The following is a 9,785-nucleotide window of genomic DNA, read 5'->3' as shown; positions in this document are numbered from 1 at the left end:
CTCGAGCTACATCTAAATTAACTGGATTAAATTGCAATAAGCACCCTTAAAAACACAATTTAAAACAAATGCTTACATATAGCTTCATTAGAGCTTGTTATGCTTACCTGAAATGTCAGGGACCGCGTAACTGTTTTAATGACTTAAAATGAATCGCTGAATTGTTTTTGAACCGTTCAAAAGAACCGATTTTCGAAATTGATTCGGAACTACCAGCCATGCGTACGAACTTCCGGATAATCAAGTACGGAGATAAGTGCTGTCAGTGCTGTCACCCCAAAGCAGCAAATATAGGCGCATATTTGAAAACGCAAAAGGCGTGACAACTTGTGATTGACTCCGACATCAATGGATGAGCATCTATAACCTCACGACGCTGTTAACTGCATCATTATATATATAACGTATAGCTGAAGCAATGCTCGCTTTTGGTTTAACGATAGTCCGACAGTAAGTGGATTTTCTGTCTTGTTTGATTAATGAAAAAGATTTTTTTTCCCCATTCATAGCTATTCATCTACATTGCCATACTGCATTATTGATTAAGTAGTTAAGTACGTATAGCACTATATCTGAACATCATGGCGTTATAAGACGATATTAATACATGAGGGCTGTCTGACATTTAGTAGAGTTTAAATATGCCAGTGGGAATTTAGTTAAACTTTCCTGGGCTTCTCATATCAAATTACTCCTATCTGTTGTAGCTTATGCTTAAAGGGCAGTATGAATCCCTCTTCCAGTGAAAGGTCAGGGGCAATACATGATGTAACATGATGCAACTCTTTTAAACAACACAAAATGTCTTACCCTCACTGTATCCATGTTAAATAGACATAGTTATATTTAAGTTGTATAGTCTTTTGCTTTCATTGCAAGAGGTTTTGTGGAATCCCTTTTTTTTTTTTAATTATTATTACAGCCTATAAATGTTATTACAGCCTATAAAAGTTCACCTAAAAATGAAAATAATGTCATTTATTACTCAACTTCATGTCGTTCTACACCCGTAAGATCTTTGTTTATCTTCAGAACACAAATTAAGATATTTTTGATAAAATCTGATGCCTCAGTGAGGCCTGCATTGCCAGCAATGCTCTCAAGATCCATAAAGGTACTAAAAACATATTTAAATCAGTTAATGTGAGTTCAGTGGTTCTATGTTAATATCACAAAGCGACAGGAATATTTTTTGTGCGCCAAAAAACAAAATAACGACTTTTTAACAATATCTAGTGATGGCCGATTTCAAAACACTGCTTCGGAGCATTACAAATCTTTTGTGTCGATTCAGTGATAATGTGACTTTGGCGCCCCGAATCACTGATTCGATTTGTAAAGCTCCGAAGCTTCATGAAGCAGTTTTTTGAAATCGGCCATCACTAGATATTGTTGAAAAGTCGTTATTTTGTTTTTTTGGCGCACAAAAAATATTTTTGTCGCTTTATAATATTAAGATTGAACCACTGTACTCACATGAACTGATTTAAATATGTTTTTAGTACCTTTATGGATCTTGAGAGAGGAAGTACCATTGCTGGCCTCACTGAGGCATCGGATTTCAACAAAAATATCTTAATATGAGTTCTGAAGATCAACGAAGGTCTTACGGGTGTGGAACAGCATGAGGGTGAGTAATAAATGACATTATTTTCATTTTTGGGTGAACTAACGCTTTAAATTAAAAGTATTGGTTACAACTGTGCGCTGGTTAGTAATAAAGTTTTTATTGATCACTATTACTCTTTTGGTTAACAGTGGTGAGACGCAGTGCAACAAAGATGGCCTTTTACAAGGTAATTTTTTAAGGGAAAGACCTGTTATCCATAACTATCAATACCTCTGAGTTTATTTCAGGCATTAAGCATTAATGATTAGCCTTTTTATCTCAGCACATGCTCCACAAACAATAGCTATAATTTTTGTGCTTTTAGGTCAGAAAATAGACTCTCCGCTTTCTGAAATTGGGATACGGCAATCTGAGGCTGCTGGCCAGTACCTCAGGGATGTAAAATTCACAAATGTGTTTGTCAGTGACATGAGACGTGCCAAGCAGGTAAGTAGAAACTTACTAGTAGAAGTCTAGTAGGAACATACAAGTTTGCTACAGGTAGAGGGAGATGTTTCTCCACAAAATAAAATTCTGTTCAGTGCTCATATGGGTCAATTGAGCTGGAAATGCATGTTTCCCTGGATAACACTCGGTAAGCATTAAAGCGATATACTTATGTGAGTCTTAAGGATTTTGAATATGATAAAGAAACCATTATTAATAGTCAAACTATATGTTAACAGACAATATCTGTTAATTTGCAATATTTTTGCAAATGTTGTTATGAGGTTGCACATCCCCACTGAAGTTATAATCATATCCAACTAGCACGTCCTATTAGTTTCTTGTAACAAATATCAGTTTCCTTGTCTGTGTTTGTTTATTGACTCCTTATCTTCCCCTTTAGGATAAATAATCATGTCTTTTGTAAAATTACAGACTGCGGAGATCATTGTGAGGAGCAACAGAACCTGCCACAACGTAGAACTAGTAGCAGATCCATCACTTAAAGAGAGAGTAAATAAGGACTACTGCTTGATAATATAAGAAAAATGTCTACTCAGAGTATGTCCATTCAGAGCAACTTTTCTTATGCATCTCAGAACTATTTTTTTCTCCAGAGTTTTGGTATAGCTGAGGGAGGTCGAGTCATAGAAATGAAAAACATGGCTAAAGCAGCCGGGCAGCCTTTACCAGAGTTCACTCCACCCAAGGGAGAAACCATGGAACAGGTAAAATTAATGTTACTGTTATATAATATAATATAATATAATATAATAATCTATGTCCTATTATATCCCATGTATTTATAATATTTTAAAATTAATTATCAATAAATAAAATAATTTTAGTGTCCAGTTCTTCACATTTTCAACAAAAAACAACAAATCTTATTGTCATCCTAAACTTCTGTTTACTGAAGTCATATATATATATATATATATATATATATATATATATATATATATATATATTTATAAGCTTATATTCTTTTCAGGTGAAGGTGCGAATCAAGCATTTTCTGAAGGCTATGATCCAGCGAATAGCTAATGACCATCAAGAGAAAGTACAAGATGGTGAGATATCCATACTAGATGAAACCCACTGGGCTCCTGCAGGACTCCCAGATGACGGAGTCTTGAATGTGCCTGTCCATGCCTTGGTTGTTGGCCACGGGGCTTATATGAGCATAATGATGCGGCATTTTTTTGAGGACCTGAAGTGCCCCGTGGCCCGTGGTTTAGATCCAGCTCAACAGTTTTCCATCTGCCCGAACACCGGAATGTGCCGTTTTATTATCACGTTGAAATGTAGTAATGCGGGTCTTGCACTTTCAGACATGAAATGTGTGTTCATCAACAGAAGAGATCACATAAAGACTGATTAAGAACAACAATATTTGAATAGAAAAGGCAATAAAATGTTTACATATCAAGGTACAAGCACTGATTCATCATACAGAATTTTTGGAAAGACGACTGATTTGACTTTACAATATGTATAGCTTGAATGAGTCCTATATTTTATACCATGTAGACACTGGCAGTATTAAATATTGTATTTTGAGTGTTTGTGTGTATGTAAGTTATTGATTTATTTTTAAATGATATAAAAGTGTAAATGTTAACTAAATAAATATGTCCTACATCTATGTTGTTGTGTTTATAACCAAATGCATTGCTTGTGTATTTATGCAAGAACACAAGGTTTTATATAGGCCTATGCATTTGTGCCTAATATTTGCATAAGAGTTTTGGAGTGTGCTGACATGTACTTCAGCAGCACAGAACAGTCAATATTCAAGATATTCAGCAACTCTGACCTCATTTTAAGGTGTTTATTGAGGGAAGGTTTGTATTAATTGATTTCAGTTAACTCTTACACCCAAATCTGTTGCCAAAAAAAAGGATGCATTGTTGGTACACACTTTTTGCCTCTTAAAATTACATAATCACTAAAAACAAATGTCAACAAGTCCAACTGATACCAATCCAATGCAAATAGCAACATAAGTCTTGAACAGATTGTCGGTATATCTGTTATGGTGTGTGTGTGTGTGTAGATAATCCAATAGAGATGCATGACACAGAACGAACAGTTTATTAACTTTTAATAAACAACAGAAACCATAAAGTATTACACACTAGAATATAATGTTAACACATGACAAGGAACTGAGGAAAACCAAGGGCTTAAAATCACAAGGGAAGATCATCAACAGAACAGGGAACAGGTGTGTAACTCAATTAGAAACCATGGACCAAACAAGGAACTAGAACTCAGGAAAACCAAACTGAGGGTGCGTTTACACGACAACGATGTACTAAAAACGGAAAAGTCTTGCACATTCACCTTAATACCACATTGACAAATAGTGGATAGACTAAACACATAATACGCATGTGTATACATCACCGTTTTCACAGAATCGTAGAATTTTGCAGTTTACATGGAGATGACAATGGTATAGTTTTCAAAAACTTGCACTTTGAAACCCGCTTTCATAAGTTTGCGTTTTCAGGCCACCAAAACGCCGTTGTCTTGTTAATGAATGGCCAAAATGCATAAAAAGTTTTCCGTTTTTGTTTGAAAATAGTGTCGTGTAAACAGCCCCTAAGAGCACATTTAGAAACTGAAAACGTTTTATGCATTTAGGTCATTCATTTACACGACAATGGCGTTTTGGTGGCCTGAAAATGCAAACTTTTGAAAATGGGTTTCAAAGTGCAAGTTTTTGAAAACCGTCTCCGTGTAAAAAACAAAAACGCGAATCTATGAAAACGATGACGTCATACACATGCGCATTACATGTTCAGTCCATAGTGTTTCATCGCCATGTAACGGCCTTCCAGCAGAAAACAGCGTTTTTAGTCATTTTCACGGATTCCTATAAAATGGGATCGTTTTGACAATGGTGTCGTTGGTACGCGGAAAACTCAAAGGAAAAACTTCTCAATTTTAACCACATCGTTGACGTGTAAACCTACTAAAAACAGAAAAGCTTTTCCTTTGCGTTTTTCGCGTACAGACGACAATGTTGTCAAAACGATCCCCATTCACACGGATCCGCGAAAACGATTAAAAACGTTGTATTATGCATGACAGGCCAGTAGTTGACGATGTCACTTTTAAAGAAAAACTATGTGCCTAGACTGAACACGTAATATGCATGCGCATGATGTCATCGTTTTCATAAAATTGCCAGTTTTAGTTGAAAACGGTGTTGTGTAAATTGGACCTTAAACACAACGAAACATTTCCGTGACAATTTCTTTATATTGATATTGTCATTGTACTCAATTATCATCATCATCAACCATTAATCTTGAGATCTAGAAAATCTTGCTTCAAAAATATAAAAGTATCATTACCTACTTCACAACAGCAATGTAATCATATCATACATCTATGGTTGTTTTTATATAATATGCTGGGGAAACTTATGAGAAACTAAATTTAAGAGATTTAAATCTGTGACACCCCATATAACATGAACAAAGACAGGAAGCAAATAAAATGTCAAATTTTCAATCATTTTATTGTTTGAATGCATTAATTACATTTTTTGCAAAATGCATTATAATCAATATGAATACTGGTAATACTTTCTTAGAAATGTTTAAATTACCCTTAAATTAAATAATCTTTTCACATTTGATAAATTGATATTTGATCATTTTTCGAAGATGTTTAGATTAAAGACATCAATATAAAATATAATAAATAAAAACGTATCGATACTTCTTCAATAAATAATTCAGTAAAGGTGGCCAGCACCATCTCATATATGTTTGAAACTATGATATTTATGTCTACTGACAACACTTGAAATATAATGATATAAATTGCAGACTCCAAACATTGCAAGAAAATAATTGCCAACTGCATGTAATTCTTAGTATTTCATGATAAATCAATGAAAAAGGCACAGTTCTAATGAACGCAACGTCATTGCCACAGCATTGCAAGGTAGTTTAAAATTTAACTGACTTAAAAAGGTGAAAGGACTGACAAGCAGTGACCTAAACTAGCCTCACTACTGAGCTGGAAAAAAAAGGCCCTGGATTGCATCATATACTTGTTGGTTATATGTTTCCACGGAACCATTTGCTTTCTTAACGTTACAATATAAGTTCTTCAGATCGGTGTGATCAGTAATTTCTTCAGAACGGATCAGATGGTGCAACTTGCTTGTGTTTCTTTTCCTTTTGTAAATTTGGACTGACTGGGCTCTTGGAGAGCAGTACGTGTAGAGGGTCATCATAAGAAGTGATGGTCTCTTTAGAAACATTACTGCTGCGCTCACGCTCTCGCTCTGGATTTGGTCTTCGATAATTGGTGGTCCTTGACTTGGGATTCTCGAATCCCAAAGGATCAGATGGGTCAATATGTTGGCTTCTTCTCTGCCTGAGATGTGTTTTATGGTTGTTTGATTGCAGAGAAAGAGGTAATTCTGCAATGTAAGCCTCAGTGTGGCTTTGAGCTCCAAAAAGCTTGATCATTGCATCACTCCTGCGTGTAGATTGATAGGAATTCTTTCTTGGAATTGTTATAAAGCAGTCCTTATTAATGACATCAGCCTGAGGATAACACACATCATTTATTAAAAAAGCACTTTTTTCAGGATTCTTTGATGAATAGAATTAAGTTCAAAAGAACAGCATTTATTTGAAAAATAAATCTTTTGTAACATTATAAATATCTTCACTGTCACTTTTGATTAATTTAATGCAGCCTTGCTGAATAAAACTATTAATTTCTAACTAATTCTTATGAATTAAAAAGAAAAAAATTACTCACCCCAAACTTTTGAACAGTACTGTAATTAAAAGTTATTAGGTATCGGATTTTAAAGTTATTATTATTATTTATTTATGACTTTTAGCCATATGTGTATTAATCCATAACATAGTAACTATAACAAATGTCTAAATAGCTGTCGGTATTTATTAATATTAATATTGATCAAACAAATAAAAAAAAAAAACTCATACTCACTGAAATATATGGCTTTTTGGTTGCATCCAAGCACATTATATTATTATTTTTAACATCAAGTACTGAAAAGCAGTCCTTGCTTCTTTTCTTCAGTAAAATTTCTCCTTTATAAAATAAAAGAGTGTAAGTAATATTATTAAAAGTCAAAATATGTAGAACTGGACCTGTTTATTGTAAAAATAAACTTACCTTTTGACTGTTGATGAATGGCTTTCCTCATCCTATTACCAAATTGAATCATCAGGAAATAGCTGCTGATCTTGGCCTCCATAGCTCTCTGATTTTCACTTGTTAAATCTGTTTGGATTGTTTCCTTTTGTATAGGATGAGAAGTTATTAGTGTGCAGATGCTTAGAGCTGCCAAACAGAGAAGATGGACCGTGTGCATGATCAGACTGGATCAAGAGCTTAAGATACAGTGAGGCATCTCGCTGCTGGTTTATATAACTGGGGGAACATTGGTTCAAAGGTCATGTTTGCCAACCATGAACTGTACTGTTGATCACATACAACTGGCAGTTGTAACCAGTATTGGGGGTAACACATTACAAGTAGCTTGAGTTACGTAATCAGATTACTTTTTTCAAGTAACAGGTAAAGTAACGCATTACTTTTAAATTCACTTTAAAATATCAGTTACTTTGTTTTCCCATTTATTGACTGACAGCTCTCTTGTCCGCATGTTGAGAAAAATCATATCATCATAACATGATGGTTATTGTAGTATAGACTAAATTTGAGCATTTACTCATCCCACAAAAACAGATTCAGTATTCCTCAAAATGAATTGCAAATTCAGAATATTAAGCAAACCTGTAATAATTCTACATTAAATTACACAAATATACTTAACGTATTTAATATCATTTAACAATGTCTTTGCTGCTGACCTCCGATGATCCAATTCAGCCATACTAATAAGCAAAAATGACTTTAGATAAACATCACATTTGTGATTAGTGTACTCACTACCTAGTGTGCTTACTACTTAGTGTGCTTGCTACCTAGTGTGCTTACTACCTAGTGTGCTTACTATCTAGTTTGCATATGACCTATTGTGCTTAGTTTAAAAGTTTTAAAAGTATTTTTAAAGCACCTTTAAAACAGCCACAGGACTGACCAAAGTGCTGTACATGAGTAAGAAATAAAAACAATAATAGTTATAATAAAATAATAGAAACAAAACAAAAGCAAAGATGAACAAATATTGAAGGCTAAATAAAATAAATGAGTTTTAAGAAGAAATTTAAAAACTGATAAGGAAGGAGCTGCTCTAAGATGGACAGGCAAGCTATTCCACAGTCTCGGCCCCACCACCCAAATCTCCTCTGTGTTTTAGCCTTGAACAAGGGACTGAAAGTAAGTTAAGATTACCAGATCTTAAACTTCTGGGAGGGTTGTAGGGACACAGTAAATCGGACAGATAATTTGGAGTGAGGTTATTTAAGCATTTGTAGACAAATAAAAGAATTTTAAAATTGATCCTGGAGCACTTGTAAAATGGGAGTGGCATGGTTGTATTTATGACTATTAGTTAAAAATTTAGCTGCAGCATTTTGCACCAGTTGAAGATGAGCAACCTGGGTCTTTGAGATACAGTAGAGCAGAGTGCTTACTACTTAGTGTGCTTACTACCTAGTGTGCAAGTGTGCTTACTACTTAGTGTGCTTACTATCTAGTTTGCTTACTACCTAGTCTGCAAGTGTGCTTACTATCTAATTCGCTTACTACTTAGTGTGCAAGTGTGCTTACTACTTAGTGTGCTTACTATCTAGTTTGCTTACTACCTAGTGTGCTTACTACTTAGTGTGCTTACTATCTAGTTCGCTTACTACTTAGAGTGCTTACTATCTAGTGTGCTTACTATCTAATTCGCTTACTACTTAGTGTGCAAGTGTGCTTACTACTTAGTGTGCTTACTATCTAGTTTGCTTACTACCTAGTCTGCAAGTGTGCTTACTATCTAGTTCGCTTACTACTTAGAGTGCGTACTATCTAGTGTGCTTACTATCTAGTTTGCTTACTACCTAGTGTACAAGTGTGCTTACTACCTAGTGTGCTTACTACTCAGTGTGCTTATTATCTAGTTTGCTTACTACTTAGCGTGCTTACTATCTAGTTTGCTTACTACCTAGTGTGCTTACTACTTAGTGTGCTTACTATCTAGTTTGCTTACTACTTAGTGTGCTTACTATCTAGTTTGCTTACTACTTAGTGTGCTTACTATCTAGTTTGCTTACTACCTAGTGTGCTTACTAGTGAGCTTACTATCTAGTTTGCTTACTACCTAGTGTACAAGTGTGCTTACTATCTAGTTTGCTTACTACTTAGTGTGCTTACTATCTAGTTTGCTAACTACCTAGTTTGCTTACTACTTAGTGTGCTTACTATCTAGTTTGCTTACTACCTAGTGTGCAAGTGTGCTATGACGTTGCTGTCGGACCAAGGTTTGCTGGGAACAAATACTTCAAATACTTCATACTAATATATGAACAATACTTCTACAGCATTAATCTTAGCTGATTATAATCTCAGCATTTAAGTTGTATTTGTTAACATAAGTTGATGCAAACTAAAATGAACATTTTTATTAGATAGGCTAATAATTTTTTTTTTTAATTTCACTTTTTGTCATTGAAAAGTGTCCCAATCAACCTGAATTCAGTCATGTGTTACCATATATTTTACTGTTATTTAATTAATTAATTTATTATTATTATTTTGCTCATTTTGT

General features: G+C 34.4%; 2 protein-coding genes across 2 annotated transcripts; one reads left to right on the top strand and one right to left on the bottom strand.

Moving 5' to 3' along the window:
- The first annotated feature begins 90 nt into the window (after window positions 1-90).
- On the top strand, window positions 91-3,704 carry tigara (TP53 induced glycolysis regulatory phosphatase a). Its single transcript, XM_048157741.1, has 6 exons — window positions 91-450; window positions 1,759-1,796; window positions 1,935-2,056; window positions 2,492-2,569; window positions 2,674-2,784; window positions 3,051-3,704. Exons 1-6 carry the CDS (start codon window positions 419-421, stop codon window positions 3,438-3,440), a joined length of 771 nt encoding a protein of 256 aa, XP_048013698.1. The 5' UTR covers window positions 91-418; the 3' UTR covers window positions 3,441-3,704.
- A 1,873-nt stretch (window positions 3,705-5,577) lies between these two features.
- On the bottom strand, window positions 5,578-7,574 carry LOC125246745. Its single transcript, XM_048157742.1, has 3 exons — window positions 7,241-7,574; window positions 7,052-7,155; window positions 5,578-6,633 (listed from the first exon to the last, which is right to left on the bottom strand). Exons 1-3 carry the CDS (start codon window positions 7,437-7,439, stop codon window positions 6,217-6,219), a joined length of 720 nt encoding a protein of 239 aa, XP_048013699.1. The 5' UTR covers window positions 7,440-7,574; the 3' UTR covers window positions 5,578-6,216.
- Window positions 7,575-9,785: the final 2,211 nt, after the last annotated feature.

The sequence above is a fragment of the Megalobrama amblycephala genome, linkage group LG15, assembly GCF_018812025.1.
Source record: "Megalobrama amblycephala isolate DHTTF-2021 linkage group LG15, ASM1881202v1, whole genome shotgun sequence".
NCBI lineage: Eukaryota > Metazoa > Chordata > Actinopteri > Cypriniformes > Xenocyprididae > Megalobrama > Megalobrama amblycephala.
The sequence above is the reverse complement of the archived record's forward strand: the minus strand, read 5'-3'. Positions and strand labels throughout refer to the sequence as shown.

Coding starts and splice junctions, on each gene's coding strand:
- LOC125246745 (XM_048157742.1), bottom strand. CDS start 7,439: ATGCACACGGTCCATCTTCTCTGTTTGGCAGCTCTAAGCATCTGCACA. Junction 7,156..7,240: donor CATTCATCAACAGTCAAAAG/GTAAGTTTATTT, acceptor TATTTTATAAAG/GAGAAATTTTACTGAAGAAA. Junction 6,634..7,051: donor CCAAAAAGCCATATATTTCA/GTGAGTATGAGT, acceptor TGTTATCCTCAG/GCTGATGTCATTAATAAGGA.
- tigara (XM_048157741.1), top strand. CDS start 419: ATGCTCGCTTTTGGTTTAACGATAGTCCGACA. Junction 2,057..2,491: donor ACATGAGACGTGCCAAGCAG/GTAAGTAGAAAC, acceptor GTAAAATTACAG/ACTGCGGAGATCATTGTGAG. Junction 2,785..3,050: donor AGGGAGAAACCATGGAACAG/GTAAAATTAATG, acceptor TATTCTTTTCAG/GTGAAGGTGCGAATCAAGCA.